General features: G+C 37.3%; 1 protein-coding gene across 3 annotated transcripts in view; it reads right to left on the reverse strand.

Moving 5' to 3' along the window:
• Positions 1 to 15,568: 15,568 nt before the first annotated feature.
• LOC101744503 (uncharacterized) overlaps positions 15,569 to 18,793 on the reverse strand; it is a 113,418-nt gene continuing 110,193 nt past the window's right edge. For all 3 annotated transcript variants that reach the window (XM_038015344.2, XM_038015345.2, XM_062672134.1), the window contains 3 exons: positions 18,119 to 18,274; positions 17,624 to 17,821; positions 15,569 to 17,034 (listed from right to left, as the gene is read on the reverse strand). In XM_038015344.2, coding sequence (XP_037871272.1) covers positions 16,917 to 17,034; positions 17,624 to 17,821; positions 18,119 to 18,274 — 472 coding nt within the window. In that variant the 3' untranslated portion in view covers positions 15,569 to 16,916. The remainder of the gene's footprint in view (positions 17,035 to 17,623; positions 17,822 to 18,118; positions 18,275 to 18,793) is intronic.

An 18,793-nucleotide genomic window follows, 5' to 3' on the forward strand; every position in this document is an offset into this window, starting at 1 on the left:
TGACCGAGTACGCTAATGTTATATTCTTTTTTTTATTGCTCAGATGGGTGGACGAGCTCACAGCCCACCTGGCGTTAAGTGGTTACTGGAGCCCATAGACATCTAAAACGTAAATGCGCCACCCACCTTGAGATATAAGTTCTAAGGTCTCAGTATAGTTACAACGGCTGCCACATCCTTCAAACCGAAACGCATTATTGCTTCACGGCAGAAACAGGCAGGGCGGTGGTACCTACCCGTGCGGCCTCACAAGAGGTCCTACCACCAGTAATTACACAAATTATAATTTTGCGAGTTTGGTTTTTATTACACGATGATATTCCTTCACCCTGAAAGTCAATCGCGGAAATTTGTGGAGTACGTATTTCATTAGAAAAATTGGTACCCGCCTGAGATTCGAACACCGGTGCATCGCTCAACACGAATGCACCGGACGTCTTATCCTTTAGGCCACGACGACTTCGAAATTTATTTGTCTTTGAAATTTTACGATCCCGAGATAATATAATTTTGTATGAGAAAACTGATTTAATTAATTTCGTATTGCGTAATGCTCATGTTGAATTAGTACCTTTAAGATGTTGATAGGAAATTGTATGTAAAACCGTATGGTATTAAAATGTGCGGTTAATTAATTTTGTTACAACCGCATTGTAATTAGTGATGCGTTTTCTTCATGAAGGTTTTTATTTGGAAGCTAGTCTGACTGGGATGGAAGGGATACATTCTTCATTTGCCCTTATATACCTTAGTACACTATTAGCAAAAAGCACAAGGCGCTTTTGAAAGTAATTCATAGTAATTCAGACTTGTTACTCGAATTTTTATCACGTCAATTATGAAATTATCTGCTCAAACATTTCACATTAATTACCTTTATTTTTTTATTTTTTTTATTGCTTAGATGTGTGGATGAGCTCACAGCCCACCTGGTGTTAAGTGGTTACTGGAGCCCATAGACATCTACAACGTAAATGCGCCACACACCTTGAGATATAGTTCTAAGGTCTCAGTATAGTTACAACGGCTGCCCCACCCTTCAACCCGAAACGCATTACTGCTTCACGGCAGAAATAGGCGGGGCGGTGGTACTTACCCGTGCGGACTCACAAGAGGTCCTACCACCAGTTCACAAGAGGTCCTACCACCAGTTCACAAGAGGTCCTACCACCAGTTCACAAGAGGCCCTACCACCAGTTCACAAGAGGTCCAACCACCAGTAAGCCTTTAGTAAACCAATCGTTGCAGTCTTTTTCAGTTGCAGTTCTTTTTTGTTTACTAGTGTAAACTGATAGCCGAGCTCTTGATGCGCACGATGTTAAAAAGTTAGCTCCCTTTGCTTCGTTTTTCCGATATTGATTGATTACCCCCCAAACCGAAATGCATGATTGCGCTGCGTCAGAAATATCGGCCCCTACAGACTCACATCGAGACGAAATATCAATACAGCTACTACACAAGCAAATAAACATCCCAACTGATTGTAAAATCTATTGCCCACACGGAGAGGTACCGCCATCCTACCAACTTCTGCCACGACGCAGTTACGCTAATACTACTGCCTTTTTGGTATTTTAACTTAATTCAACACTAGATGAGCTAGTCCAACCATGTTAAGCAATAATAATGATTCAAACGTAATAAATAGACAAAGAATTAAGTTAGCTTTTTTAAATTTCAGTGACGAAATTCATTATATATTCGTCAATTGAGTGGTAAACTTTTGGATTGATCGGACCTTTTAAGTTTAGAAAAACTTTCCTTTTGATGTGAAACATCTATAGCCGCACGTAATACCGATTTCTGGCGTGGCGACGCATGCCGTGGCGACGCGTCGCCAAGCTATATGATGGTATATAATATATACAGTCTATATGCAGTAGTGTGCACGGTGTGGCGACGCGTCGCCATGCGCAATCGACTGCGATTTGTTTGTGTGTAGTGTATAGTGTATACAGTGTTGTTTACTACAGTACACGTAACCCGTGTTTTATTTTATTTTATCAATAAGACATATTTAGTTTCTATCACAATATGTTCTTTTCTGCATATTACTTTTACAAAATAATGTCGATTCACATCTGCCAGGCGTCCCGTGACGGCTGACATTTTTTTTTAGAGAAGAGTGATTTTTGTAATATATTGAATTGAAATTTATTTAATTTGTGGAACATTACAAGGCCAGACAGAGTAGAGAGATGTTTTAAGGTTTTCCTCTTTATTATATCGTTGTTTACTCAACTAAGAAGACAGACAAAAAAAAAGTGTTTGTAAACTTTTTTTTTGTGATAAGGAAGACTCGTAGTACTGAGCCGTTCGTTCCGCACGATTCGAATTGTCGGAAGAATTTCGTTGAATGGCTGCATTTCCTAGTTGTATTTTTTTGTTGTTTATTGTCACAAAGCCTTCTCTGAATGTTCGAACGATATTTAAGTTGTTAAAATTAATATTGATGCACTCATTCGACAACGGAACCAGCAGCAGATATGGCCACCGTCACTCAAACTGTCGAACGTAAGTTTTATGCTTAGATTACTAAATGATTTTGTATTAAGTGATTTTCGGAACCCTGTGTGCTTAGTGCGAGTTTTTTAACGTTCTCGATAGCGTAAAAGTTAACTCATATTTGTGTGGAATGGGATCGTTTGCGTACGTTTGCCGCTAGGGGCGCTGTTCCAACTGCATACAAAATTGGCTGAACTTTTACGCTATCGAGAACGTTAAAAAACTCGCACTAAGCACTCTCTCGACGCTATTGTTCAGTTTAAGGAATAAAGTAAAAAATTCAAAATGCATGTTTGTTTTGCGCAAGAAACACGCAAGGTGTGTGTCTATGAATTGAACATAAATATTCCTGATTACTATCATTTGCTATTATCACAATAACCTTAAACAATTCAATCTGATAATGTGTATATTTTTTAATGTTGTTATTATTTGGATCTTTTCTTTTATTGCTTATAATTAATATTAAGAAGTATATTTTTGCGCCTTAAGGTGCTTGTAAAAAAACAAACACTTACTAAACATAGTCCACCATAGATCAACTATTAAAATATGAAGACTATATCGTGCGTTAGGAAGTTTGGAAGTTGAGAACGTTAGATATTACACGGAATTCTCCAATTGGTATCGAGTGTAAAACTTGTGACAGCTGATACCTACAATAAAATAAATCTATTGCTATAAAAACACTAGCAGGAGCTCAGAGAGTTATATAGTTCAAAGTTGAACAGCAGGCCAGCTTTGGAATCCATTAGAATTCGAAATTATAACCTCATTTTTCTGTTCCAATCTTTACGTATATTCTACTTACACGAGGAAGGACGTCAATTAACTCAATTTTTTTAAACTTACTACCCTAGTAAAATCATATAGGTGTAATATACTTATTTTTAGTGTTGCAATGATTTTGATAAAAGTGGTGTGAATTTTTGATAAATTTTGTATTGTGGAAAATTAGTTTTGAAATTATTAGCCTCAACCGGAGATCAATAATATAAATGAGCACTCATGAAATGATATTGACACTTCAATCTCACGTCTCCGGGCGAATTACGTTTGAAAAGTCAGAAATAGAAACAGTAAGAGGAACTTAAACCCGAATTATATTACGAGAGAATTGAGTTAAGAAAAAACAATTTATATATTAATATCTTTTCAGAATACGTCACAGATAATGGAAGAAAAAGAAAATCTCGGAAAATGGAGATGCCACTGTGTCCACCAGGGTGCTCGTGCAAGAAACCTAGCTATACCGGACCAATCAAGCTTTTGTTTAATGCTATAGGAATACTCATTGCTTTGCTTGCCTCATACATGATTATCAGCACAAACTCGAATCTATACCTCGTATTTTGGATCTGCTACTCCGTGCTAAGACGTCTGATGTTGAAGTCTAAGACGCATGAGAAGTTAGCTTAAATTATTTTATAGTTTTTAGATAAGCTACGACATTCTAGAAATCATTTCTTAGAGAACGGGGATTAGACAAATCCACTTGATGTTTAAGGATATTGTGATCTTTGAGGTGTTTTAGGTTATTAATGATCGCGTCTGGGACTCAAGAAACGTACGTACCAGCTTGTATTTAAATTTTCTGTTTGTTTAACGTCACAATTAACAGTCATACAATGTTTTTAATGTACTGTGTTGTTAGAAGGAATGCGTGATGTGTTTAGTCCATACAAAATTCTCCTCTTACCTTTCTACATAATAACATTAAAGTAAATATCTTTATTTCGCAAGATCAACAACTACGACTTTCAAACATTTAGTAAACAGGTTTTATGAGTAAAACTAACGGGCTGGCTAGATGTGGTCTAATCCATAAAAGAAATCTTAGAAATCACTATACAGCGCCATCTACCGGCTCCTAATTAATTTACTAAAACAAACATAACCTAACCAACTCGTTTTAATATTAGCTATGTCAGGGAAAGTCGTTGTAAAATCGATCAAGCCGTTTTCGAGATTAACCGGTATAAACAAACAGGCAAACATTTTTATTGCTGTCAATAACGCAGTACCTACGATTCAATTTTACTCATTTATGTGGGTATAAAGAATTTGGTTTTTTAGTAGATGTAATCACTCAGATCTGTAGTTGTCCTCTTTCTTACAGTGTTCGGGTAAAATCAAAAAAGAGACAGCAGTACTTTTCTAGAGACGTTTTTTTTTTAAACTTCATCTGCCGTGTTATTTCTTAATGAGGCAGTCCAATGTTTAGGGTTCCGTGCTAGTCCGCCATCATAAGATAAGTTACAATGACACAAAACAAAAGAAAAAATCGACTTTAGATATATTCAAAATGAAAATAAAATTAATGTTGTCGATGTACATTAAATTTAATATTCATTATTTAACTCGTAAACAACTGGTCAGATGTTGATAAAATTCATCGCTACTTAAGAGATATCAGCTATAAAATAATAAAAGAAACGTAAAAATCGGTCCACCCAAAAAAAGTCCGAGATAAAACTTCCTTTTTGGAGTCGAGTAAAAAACAGGTAGGTAATAAATATAACTGAAAAGCAGGAAATTTCCTGTGACGGGTATTAATTATTTCGATAATAAGTTAGAATATTGTTGCACTGAATAATTTATTTCACTTTTAATTTATTTTGTTGTTATCTTTAATTTATTTATGACTTTAATTTGTTAATAAAATCTACAATGGAAATTTGTCGTTGTTTATTTTTCGTTAAAAATTAAATTGATCTCGATCATCGCATTGCTATCTATCTGGGTGATTTTTTTGCACATATTGCTCATCTTCTGTTAGGGGGTTTCCCGAGCCCAACAACGTAAATGCCGCCGCCTATCTTGGGACATGAGTTCCTAGTCTCAGTTTTACAGATACATGCAGGGACCTCTTAAATTAGGCTGGGGCCCTTGTGCACACAAGAATTTGAGGCCCTTTTGGAAAGTAAAAAAAGCTAATTATAATAACATTTTTATTGAGTATGACCATTTAATATAGGTAATCAAATACAGTATGATATAATATGTCATTAATGATATTAGAATGCTGCTGGTTTTTTGTTATTACGATCACGATAACGGAAACCGTTATCGTGATCGCTAGATAGTACACCATAAGTACACTTAGTAAATTAGGTAGGATACGTTCGGAAATATTATTACTCGTGAATACCTTCTGATATGATTACTGATTTGTGAAAAAAGTGTAATGTGCCCTACAAAAATGTTTTGAGAATAAATGTGTAAGAGAAATTGTCAGTTCTTCGGGGCCCCCCAAGAATGGGGGCCCTGGGCACGGACCCTTACGGTAAAGATGTTATTGGATACATGCCTCGCTTCTCAAAGCCGAAATGCATCACTGCTTCGCGATAGAAATAGGGGGAGTTTTTGTGAGTGATTACAAACCAACAATATTATATAAAACGTTGCGCAGAAGTAATACGTATGAAATGATGACAAAAACTTTTGTGTTATCTCAGATCTCAAGCGTCGGTACACATCTGAAGTAAAAACATCGGCCGGTAACATGAGTGCGTTGAACTCAACGTGGCGGGACTAATTGTGGTAAAAAATTATATCAAACGACAGACTAAGAGAGAAGCCAATGTTGTGCTTATGGAGTTTCTGTAACAAGAATGTGTTTATCAGTCGTTCTTTAACTAAGGCGTCATATACCTTTAGAGCTATAATAGTGGAACAATGCTCCTGCATGATTGGGTATCACCATCCTATCTATTATTGGCGCGAAGCTTTTGTGGTTGAACTTTGTGTTGCCTAAAGACCAGATAATTTTATTACAATACTATGTTTTTCTACCTCATGACTCAAGGTTGGCGGTACTATTAACTTCTTGGTATTAGCCAGCTCTAAGACCAAGTGAGATCTGAGCTAGCTCTGAGATCTAATGAAATGCCATTTAAATATATAAATAAATTTAATATATAAGTAACGCCCGATGTTTATATATTACTAATACTATAATTATCATGCACTCCCGATTGCTGAGGATAGAATGGGAACTAATCTAAGTGTAAGATATGATAAGGGAGCAAATGAACGAATAGTGACCAAAAACTAACCTATAGATTATTTCCGCATTGAAGAAATACTATCACCTTTAATCGAAACATGATTTCGGCTCAGATTTGATAAACTGGACAATGGTTATTATCACCATCCACCAGATACCGACCAGATGGATCGTCGACCTAGTCAGAATCGCTGGGTCACATTGGATGCAAGTGGCAACGGACCAGCCGCACTGGACATCAATTGAAGAGACTTATGTTCAGCAATGGACAGTGGACAGGCCGAGATGATGTTAGAATGATCCTGTGTTTTATTACCATGTAGAAGTAATGTTTTTCAGTCTGAAGAGTAGGTCAGCTGTTATGCAATAAGACACGGTGGACGACTGACGGCATTTCCTATGTAGATCGGTCCCAATGTATCTATTGGCAATTGCAAGGATCTATCTTTAGTCACGTATCGTGTGTACGAACTATTCTTGTCAGGTTTTGTAGTCTGGATCGTATTGAATTCATCAAGGCACCGAGAGAATCGTTTATGAGTCGTAAAACCTGAGATTGTGGGGTCCGGACAGCGCAATTTATAGTTGTAAAAATCAGCGTAAAATGACTGCCTTTCTGGGTAGTGTTAATGTATTTTTTAAACTTACATACATAAATATACAGGGTTTAATGATATTCCTGTAGCGGAAATCAACTGTTAGATTAAAGGAGAATGAAAAGATCCTGACTTAATGAGCTCAGGCCCCTTTACTGGGAAGTGGTACTGGAGCCCAATAACGTAAGTGCCGTCACCCACCTTCAGACATGAGTTCCAAGTCTCAGTTACACGGCTACCCCACTCTTCAATTCGGAATTACTGCTTCACAGAAAGAAAACAGAAGAAACAGGCATACTAGCGGTACCTACCCGTACGAGGTGATAAGACGCCCTTCTTCTAGCACAAATGCTGGCTCTTTAGAGTTTAGCACACGGTCCGAAGTATTTACAGTCAATCTCATCATAAATGCCTCAAGTTACGGGCAATCTGCTGGTAGGACCTCTTGTGAGTCCGCGCGGGCATGTACCACCACCCCGCCTATTTCTGCCGTGAAGCAGTAATGCGTTTCGGTTTGAAGGGTAGGGCAGCCGTTGTAACTGTACTGAGACCTTAGAACTTATACCTCAAGGTGGGTGGCGCATTTACGTTGTAGATGTCTATGGACTCCAGTAACCACTTAACACCAGGTAAGCTGTGAGCTCGTTCACACATAAAAAAAAATGAAAAAAATCTACAGTCCAGCCTTATGAACCTTAAAGAAACTTTGGACCGACAAAAGATTGCTTGGAGGATTTTTTACTATTCTTCTGCTAACGAGCAACGTTTTAGGAATACGCAGAAGGTTGGTACCATTCAGCCTCATAATATCAATGCTCTATTTAGAATAATATTCTATAATGACCAATGTTATTTAGGTAACAATTTTCTGTATTACACTGTGAACTTCCACAATATCCGATATCACGTCAGTATCAGCAGGTCATCGACTTCACGACAATGATCTTCGTGATTAAGATAAATCATGCAATTGTTATTTTTTATTCGTTTTTTTATTACTATGAGTCTTGCGTGGAGAGTAAGTACCTCGATGGCAATTGTTATGTTGTTTGTTTGATCTTCGGTTGATTTTCTAATTATTTTGTTTCCAATTATTGTTATATGTATTAACCTTGTCTAACTTGCTTAATAAGTATCCGAAAATACAGTATATGTGTAATACGGTTTTTACTGGTCTTAGGACCTCTTGTGAGTCCGCTCGGGTAGGTACCATCACCCTGCCTATTTCTGCCTTGAAGGAGTAATGCGTTTCGGTTTGAAGGGTGGGGCAGCCGTTGTAACTATACTTGAGGCCTTAGAACTTATATCTCAAGGTGGGTGGCGTATTTACGTCGTAGATGTCTATAGGCTCCAGTAACCACTTAACACCAGGTGGGCTGTGAGCTCGTCCACCCATCTAAGCAAAAAAAGACGTTGGTTTAACGTGCTACTATTAGTGATAATTAATATGAATAAGCTGTAATGTATAATCTATCTATCTATCTATCTGTCTTCTTCTTCGTTAGCCTCGCTAAAACTCGAGAACGGCTGGACCGATTTGGCTAATTTTTGTCTTGAATTATTTGTGGGAGTTCAGAGAAGGTTTAAAAGGTAGATAAATATGAAAATGCTCGGAATTAAATAAAAATAACAATTTTGTTTTCCTTTTGATATGTCCCACGTAGCACGGATTCATTTTGTTTGTTTTAAGTTTATTTTATACAAAAATTTAAAACAAAATATCATTAATTGATAAATTAAGGTGGCTTCTGTGTCGTGCCCACGAATCGTTGCCTCCAAATTTGAGAACCACATTTCAATAATAAATGCATTATAAGTTGTTAGAAGAAAATTTCAAGATGCATTGCAACAACACATGCTTCATTTACGTAGTTAAATTAGGCCAGGGACACAATAAATACCCATCTCCGGGCCTTGACGCATAAGATTGAAGTATCAAATACTTTTTGATTGACCCTCAAACGGAAACACAAACACAAACCTCAAGTACAGTAAAGAACAATAAAAGTTAACGGTAACAATAATTAATTAAGTGAGGCTGGTTAACGACATGTTAATAACACCGTAATACCGTTGCTTGAACGTAATATTGTGTCCGTAATAATTTTAATAACATTCTGAACCAGTTTTTAGTTGAATTACGAAATTTTGGTATCTACCGCTACTCTCTTCTTGGCCGGGAAGTCAAGTTTTTTTTTTTTTGGTAAGGAGGAAATCGCCGGACTTCCGCCCTCCACTGGGGATGGAGGGCGGAGCATGTCAGAGTCGAACTGACTAAAACCTCCTGTCGCTCAACAACCAACGTCCAAACCTCGCATGAGACAGAACTCATGAAGCGGCAGAGGGGGGAAAGTGAAGCGTTTAGTGCGGAGCACATCTCTCCCATCACCCTCCCCCTCGGGACGCCGGACCAGCGGTCGTCGGCGCCACGACCACCAGCCCTCTCGGTCGAAGGTTAGGCCATAGGACAGAAGTAATCCTCCTCCTCCGGATCCTCCCGATCCACTAACGGTGCTTTTAGGCCAGTGGCAAATATACGATTTCACTACCCGTCTAATAATGAATACAGAAATACTAATAATAAAGCTGGAGGTAAAGACCTATGAGACGCTCTGCCACCATTTTTTTGCGTTTTATTGCTTATATGCAGATGGGATGACATCCCAGCCCACCTGGTGTTAAGTGGTTACCGGAGCCCATAGACACGACGTAAATACCGCCACCACCTCGAGACATGACTTTTAAAGTCAGTTTTTACAGTACAGTACTAGAGTATATTAAAGTCCTAAAGGTAGAATGCTTTGTAAACGCGTACGGGTAGGTAATACCACCACCCTCCATTTGGATAAAGCGGCACGACACGAGAACCCTCTCATCGTGGCCGCCGGTAACTACATAGCCGATCTAGCGGACCAAATGGTAAACAGTCGACGTCGCCCAAAACACGTCATCTCGGATCCTCCCGATCCACTAATGGTGCTTTTAGGTACCCAAAGCACCGGTCATCGTTCTCGTCGAACCCGTCGCTTGCGACGAAGGGCTCCACGAGTAAATTAACCCTCAGACACAGCCCACTGAGTTTCTCGCCGGATCCTCTCAGTGGGTCGCGTTTCAGATCCGGTGGTAATTCTGCGAAGCACGGCTCTTGCTAGGGTTCGTGTTAGCAACATCGTCAGGTTTGAGCCCCGTGAGTTCACCTACTAGGCCGGTGACGCTGACATGGTCTCTCTAGACCGTGAAGCAGTACTACGTTTCAATCTGAAGGGTAGGGCAGCCTTTGTAATATAGAATTGGGGCCTAGTACGTATGGCTTCGGTCACGACTTAATACCAGGTGGACCATCAGCTCGTTGACCGATCTGCGCAATAAAAACGATAAAAGAAAATAGTTCATAACAAATAAAAGTAGTTACCTACGAATAAATAATAAGGTTTTATTCGTAGGTAGTTACAATATAATATATTATTGTTATGGTGAGTACATATAGATTTAAATGCGACTCGTGAGAGGGGAGCGACCGGTTCCGGAGCCAATTCGTGTTCTTGTTTACGGCCTTCCGATCATTTTATTGTCGGTTCGTACGAACTCAGTTGGGTTACTATTATATTGTAGTCCGAGAGGCAGTCTAAATTAAGCATATCGACGCTTGAAAGGCAAACGTGACTAAGCGATAATGCGTGAACTTTACAGTAGACTAATTTAAAGTTGAAATTAATTTAAAATATACATGAGAAATACCTGAAAAAAATTATATTTTAACGAATCTAGCTGTAGGATTGAAATGATTTATATATCTTTTTTTTTGCGCATCAAATATGGTTATTGCCTATCATTTATGTATAAAGTAGTTCTTGTCGCTTAGTCACGTTTGCCTTTCTAGCGTCGATATTATTATTTACGCATGTCAAATATTTTCTTCAAATCATGATTTCAACGCACAGATAGGTAAACCGAAGAACTATGAGAGCAGAATAGCGGGCATTCATGGTTTTGGAAACAGAGGAGAATTACTAATTCAGTACGCATACGAGATTGTATCCAAACCAGGACGAGACTGGATGACCACTGCTAAAGATAAGGAAAAATGGAATTCCTTCAGGGAGGCTTTTACCCTCAAGGGGTCCATATTAGAAGGAGATTAAATTGTATGAGTAGTAGATTTACTATGGTTACTCAGTAATATAATTGTTAAATACTAAATTAATTAAGCTCTATCTAATTATTTTGGAATAAAATAAAGCTATTTTATCATTATTTATTATTATAATATTTTCTTATTTAAGTCGTATGAAAGTTTTTGCGGTTGTAGCCGAAATATTTGTTTTAATTAAGAACAAAAAGTAAAGAATGAATCTCACTTTCCGCTTACAATTTCCAAAATTCAAACCTTTTATTTTGTTTAGAACCTATGGATCTACAGAGAGAGTGTGTACTGATAGATACCAAATGTTTCTGTCATGAACCAAGTCATGCACGTCGGTTTGATAATTTAGACTGATTTAGTATTTTAAATCAGTCTAAATTGAACTTTCGGCCTCGGGTATCAAAGCGGGTACTTAGTCACTAAATTCTAAGCGGGCCGTGACTTCATTCACTCAAGCATTATCTTTTCGCAAGAATTAGGTTATGTGTTTTATGAAATTGTTTTGTCGAAACATTACGAGCTCCTGCCCCCTTGGAGACAGACGGGTCGATCGTCCGATCCCCTCTCCTTACCAGCTCAGCTATTGACCCGCCGGTTCTAGACGGCTGCGCGCGCATCGCCCTGAGACCTAGCGCATTCCCAGCTCGGGACGCCATGCCTACACCCTGCGATTCTTGCAAAGGTAAATTAAATTCTAAATTATTGTTTAATTCGCTCTTAATTTCATATTTATTATTAGTTTCGTTTTATTATTAATATCTAGATGGTTTTATTTAAATCGCGTGTATTATAATAAACGATTTCATTTACCTACTGATTTTGGACATTATTGATTTCTCTAAAGAGCTTTCACCACGCTTCGTTTTTATGATTAATGTTTCGATCTTTAGCTTTTCACAGGGAGGCTGGATGTATTCGAATTGTTTTTGTTTGAATGGTTTTTTTATAATATTTGTGTTTGATGTCGGTAGCCACGTGCGGCGGAGGCACGGCGGCGTGCGGTGCCGCTTGCACATGCGGCCCCAGCTGCGCCTGCGGAGATGGCAAGCCCTCCGGTTAGTACAGCCCTACATACTACACACATTATATACTACACACATTACATACGCTAGCGATTAAAACAAAATAAGCAATGTCGTTGTACAAATTACATTAAGGCCCTAATCTTGTCTCGGTGTATAGTTATATCCCTAGTGAATAGCTATATTCCGATTGTCGCTATGAGTCACATAACCGCTTACAATAAGAGGCGCCATCTTAACGTTTTTTTTTTTTTTAAAATCTACCTTCATTAAACCCACGAATTCTAAGCCCAATCAATTCTGAATACTTTCAAACAGATTTGTCATTTAATAAACGCATTTTTTCACACAATTTTTTTTTTTTTTCCAGGGGACAAGCCATGCTGCCAGGGCGGCAAAAATTAATTTAACTTTAACTCTAATTTTTCACTTCGATAATGAAGAATCTATTTAATATTAGTATTGTAATGTAGAATTCAAACATTATAAAATGTATAACCTTATAAAATAACGTTTCAATTAAATTCCGAAAATAATGATAATCAGAGTAATGATAATGATAGCAATGGTAATGATAATGATAGCAAAGGTAATGATAATGATAGCAATGGTAATGATAATAATGTCAGTACGATATGGAACTATATTGTTAAGCGCTTTTATGTTTAGTTTTAAATATTTAAACGTAGATTTTACTGCATAAGTGTCTCTCCGCTTTTAGATCTAGATATAAGTTATAATCTTATCACATTCAATGTTTTACAATTAAGCTTAATATTATTTAAATACAAGAAAATTAGTACTCATAATACTCATTAATTTTAAGGTTATCAAAATAATGCGTAAAAGGCATAATAATCGATGTAATAATTGTCTATGATTAATCCAATAAAGTAAGCTTGTAGAATTTGTGTTTCATTTCAACGCCCCAAATATTCCCAATCACATATTATATTCGATACAAATAATATAACAAATTAACATACAGTTATAATCTATATATATAAAAATGAATCGCTGTTCGTTAGTCTCGCTAAAACTCGAGAACGGCTGGACCGATTTCACTAATTTTGAACTTGAATTATTTGTGGAAGTCCAGAGAAGGTTTAAAAGTTAGATAAATTTGAAACTCCTCGGAATTAAATAAAAATAACAATTTTGTTTTTCCTTTGATGTGTCCCCCGTCGGACGGATTCCTTTTGTTTGTTTTAACTTTATTTTATACAAAAGTTTAGGTCTTTTTATTATCGATAGAGGCATTACGAAGTCTGCCGGGTCAGCTAGTTTCATATAAATATTTTTAATAGTTACCTACAGAAAGACGGATAAGATGTGTTAATTTTATCTTTTCGAATTTCAAAATCTACAGTTTATAAAAAATTTATAATAATCAAATGAATAATAAAATCATAGAAGCAATAACGGGTGAAGTAGCAGATACATCAAAAAGTGCAATGTATATATTTTATGTGGATATAACCCAAAGACGGATCACGTCAGGCAAATGGCCGGTCGTAATCCCCATGCCAAATCTCTATGCAGCACAAAGAAAGGTCATGCTGCGACCCCACATAATGTGGGATAAGAGTAAGAAGAAGATCTTCTTAAATCTTAAAGAAATATGAACATTTGCGTGTCCTTTGTTCACGAATCTCCATGGTTATTGTTTGCGTTACATGAAAGGATTTTTGTCAGCAGGTTCGTGTTGTTTTTTTAAAGTCATTTATAATAGTCGCAGTTCCGCGAGACCGGATTTCATTAAATAGAAATACTCTCAACTCTCAAAATACTCAAGAAAAGATATCAAAATAATAAACACCACCCCACCTATTTCTTGGTTAGTCAAAAAAAATATATTTTTATCCTACTAAATTATAATTTGCGTAATTACTGGTGGTAGGACCTCTTGTGAGTCCGCGCGGGTAGGTACCACCGCCCTGCCTATTTCTGCCGTGAAGCAGTAATGCGTTTCGGTTTGAAGGGTGGGGTAGCCATTGTAACTATACTGAGACCTTAGAACTTATCTCAAGGTGGGTGGCGCATTTACGTTATAGATGTCTATGGGCTCCAGTAACCACTTAACACCAGGTGGGCTGTGAGCTCGTCCACCCATCTAAGAAAAGGAAAAAAAAAATTATATTCTTCCAATTTTCGGTTTGAGCCCCGAGAGCTCACCTACACGTTAGGGTAATGCTGATATAGTCTCTCAAGGCTATCAGCATAGGTAGGAGAAAAAAGGCACGTAATTTTAATAAAGTCCATTCACCATAAGTTTTCTGTAACATTTTAAGCAACTGCGAACACGAAATTCCATTGGCGATGCAAATTTTAAGACATACTCTTTGATTTTTTTGTCCATTATTAAATTCGAAATTACACCAGATATAACCGTAACTAACAAAAACTAACTAAAAATAGCACTATGCTTAACCTAAACAGAATATGCAACTCAAACTCCGCGCCAAAATGGGAAACAGTTGTGCCAATCTAACAACAACAAAAAATTGAGTTCGGGACCATAAATATTTTTTGACTGAATGTAAAACTTTTTTTTTATTGCAGTAATAGGCTAACGACCTTGAAATTGAGATTTTACTGGTGGTACGCCACTTTGTGAGCCCACACGGATAGCTACTACCACTCTGTCTATTTTTGCCACACAGTTATGGTTGAAAGGCTACGGTCGTTGTATTTTGAAGCTGAGATTTAAAACTCATTTTTATTAACTACAGTTACATTGTTGATATCCGCGGCTTCCGGTAACCATTTAACTCCAGCTGGACTATGAGCTCGTCCACGCATCTAAAGAAAAAAAGATTAGCCACATTCGCTGATGGACATCAATAATGCCAACGCCGCTGCCTGCTGTCAACAAAAGCGCGGTTGATAACAAGAACTCATAAACATTTAATTTTAATTTTATAGCACAAGAATGCTAAATGATCTGCCGCTAGCCCACTTGAGTCGTGAGGTCGATTTGTATTGTTTAATGACTGTCATGTCTATCATATAGGACACATAGCTGCCTATATAGCTGCTTCACGACAAATATATTCAAAATCATGTCATTGTGACACTAAAGTTTTTTTTTTTTTATCGTACAATGGATGGTAAATGGGTATATAGCTTATATTTTTATTATCGTTTTTTGACAACTAATGAAGAAATAAATGTTTTGCAGAAATATAGTGGGAGCATCTGTATTATAAACTGTAAGTTTTTACGTAACAACGTAATTGATTAGTAATATTATGTAGGTACGCTTAAATTAGAATTTCAGTAAAACAAAGAAAAATTTTAAAACACTTTATTTTTACGACAAATGTATATGAATATAGTTTGTATCATGGAAGCAATGAATGGGACTCGATTGATAAATCGTTATATATCCTTAACAGCGTATATCCTAATTGATTAGGAATTTCATCTTATAAGTAAATCCTTATAGAAAATATATTTGCGCAATACAAAACATACAAAGTAATATAGCACAGTTACAACATTTCACAAACTCAGTCCGACATCAGCAGTCATATTCCAAAAAAATCTACCATTTGGAAGCTGAACGTTGATGTTGCCAGTAACTCGCAATGAATTCTACTATAACACGAATTCAGTATAAAAAATATGACACATATTGTTTCATTAAAAGCCGAAAAAAACATTTCATTCGATTTAATTCACCAAAGACGCACTCTACAGAGAAATGAATATGTATAAAAATTAGGCAATTCCTACATCTACGATATATATAAATATTATAAATTTTAACTTCTAATATTCTTCTGTAAAAGTGTAAATAATTATTAACGCGATACAATAAAGTACATAAAAATAACTCTTTTCTATTTAAGGTACCTTTTAGGACATCTTAAGTAGTATAGGCACCTTAAAAATCAGATTTACAATGTATTTATTACATTTATAACGTCCATCTTAAAATTTTAAAATAAACTTTCGAACATTCAAATATTAACACGCTCTACCGATTTCGTACGTTCAACAATATTGAAAAATACACTACCACAAATATTTAGCTTGTACGAAATGCACATTTTTTTATCAATCCACCGTCCGCTTCGCTTCCTAATATCGAAATTCAGGGAGAATCATTAATAATCATGGCAACCCCAAACAAACACAACGTCAATTTCAAGCGCGCTTCGTTATACTTACAAACTATGACAACATTAAAGTGTTCATAACATTTAGTTGATCACATGACAATCACTTAAAATCACATAATCGATTTTATAAAACACGAGATACCGTACATTGGATCTGTTCGAAATACGAGATATGTCTGACAACTGTCAAAACACGGACGTGTGAGAACTTGGACATTTAAATTGCCAGTTACAATTATTTACAATTAATATGTACCTTGACAATTAAATGTAACAAATAACATTTTTCAACATAGAAGTTATTTAATAATCATATAACTGGTACATACATACAGTTTTATATATTAGCATTTATAGTATGTATTGTATAATAGTTTATATAGCTTTAACAGTTGGAACATCAAAACAATTCAGTATGTGACGCACCGTCGTATTTAGAACAGAGATTACAGGTTATATGTACTAATTGTATGTACCTATTTTTTACATATTTGGCGGGAGATTTGACATTATCTATGGCACGGGCTCCTCTTCGGTTCCGTCGTCAGAGTCGTACACTGGCGCTCCGTTTTTCATCTGTATAACCGATTTCTTCCTGTGTCTTTGCTCTTTCTTATCTTTATCGATGAACCTACAATCAACCCAATAGACTGTTTAAATTAGATAAACACAAAAGTATTTTGGTCAAGCAAAGTTTTAGATTAATTAAATCGAAAGTCTCGTCATTTCACACAATAAACAATGGCTTGTTTTTTTTCATTAACGCATTAACGCTTTTTCATTATTCGCTGGTAGCTTAAGGAGCTATTCCAGCTTTGGGCGGGCGGGAACGATGACCGCTCACTATGCGATTGGCTGTACGCCCTGTTACGCCTTTGCTTATAATGCCAATAAAAAAATTATAATGAAATTTATTTGATACTAGCTTTTGCCCGCGACTTCGTCCGCGTGGAATAATTACTTACGTTGCGAAATTATTTTAAGGGCAAGTTGGGGTAAGGATTAAGATGTATGTGAGGGTAAGAATACCATAATAAATTATTTTAAGCCATTTTTTAAACCATATTTTTTATTTTGCATTTAAATATTACATCTTACCCCGACATACCCTATATATGTATTTATTTATATACGAAATATCGTAGGCGTCCCGCTTTGACACGAAAAAAAAAAATGGTCACGCTATGAATGACGAGAATATTCTGCATTTTATATCGTACCTGCCGCTCATTAGTGGACGCAGTGCACTCTTGAGGCTCGCGAACAAGTGCGGGTACATTCGCTCCTGTGCCGCGAGCATGTCCCGAGCGGCGTCGAGTGGTTCGACGTGCAACTCGTCCGACTGACACGAGCCGGCCTCACGTTGGGTCGATGCACGAGGTCCGGGGACCGCACAGGCGACGTCGCTTAACTCTTTCCTTGAATATGAAGATTTATATTAATTTCACACTGGTGGTAGGAACTCTTGTGAGTCAGCGCGGGTAGGTACCACCACCCTGCCTATTTCTGCACTTAAGCAGTAATGCGTTCCGGTTTGAAGGGCGGGGCAGCCGTTGTAACTATACTTGAGACCTTAGAACTTATATCTCAAGGTGGGTGACGTATTTACGTTGTAGTGTCTATGGGCTCCAGTAACCACTTAACACCAGGTGGGCTATGAGCTGGTCCACCTATCGAAGCAATAAAAAAAAATCAAAAAAAAGTTAGGTTCTCACCCGCTGTCGCCACTGTCGTCTGTGGGTGGCGTGGACTCCGGTGACGAGGAAGGTTGCACCGTGCGGAAATCGGGCAGGGCGCGAGCGCACGCGAACGCGTCCAGTGCTCGCTCGCGAACATAAATGAACGGACGGATGACGCGGAGGTCGTGCTCCCTGTAACCAATCATATTACACGATCACACATCTCATATATACGGTCACAGCTAATCTATGGTCGCAGCACCGATTTTCACCGTAAGCAGAAACCTCTGACAATGTCACCATAGAAACTTCCAGAAGTTAGTGACCCATTAAAATTATGGCAATTGACTTGAGAGTACAATGGAGTTTTTAGAAGAGCTTTAGAAATGCTCGAGAAATGACATTCGCTAGTTTTGTTTGGTATTTTATAACACAAACAGCGTTACGGACGGCTAAACCATCCTTGTTACGCGTTTAATTGGGAGTAAAAAAGTCTTAATTGATAAAACATAACAAAACACACAACGACTCGGGTTCCGACCGAAAAGCCACATTTACTAATAATAATAATTGAATTATAATCTATCTATTCGGTCTCTCTGTCTGGACCGCGCTGCGGGTACGCCAATGGCGGAAGCCCCTTGTGTTCGTCTAAGGACGTTGACCCCGCCGGCTTTACATTACACTACTAAATAGCATCTGCGAACTTTT

The sequence above is a fragment of the Bombyx mori genome, chromosome 14 (assembly GCF_030269925.1).
Source record: "Bombyx mori chromosome 14, ASM3026992v2".
Lineage (NCBI taxonomy): Eukaryota > Metazoa > Arthropoda > Insecta > Lepidoptera > Bombycidae > Bombyx > Bombyx mori.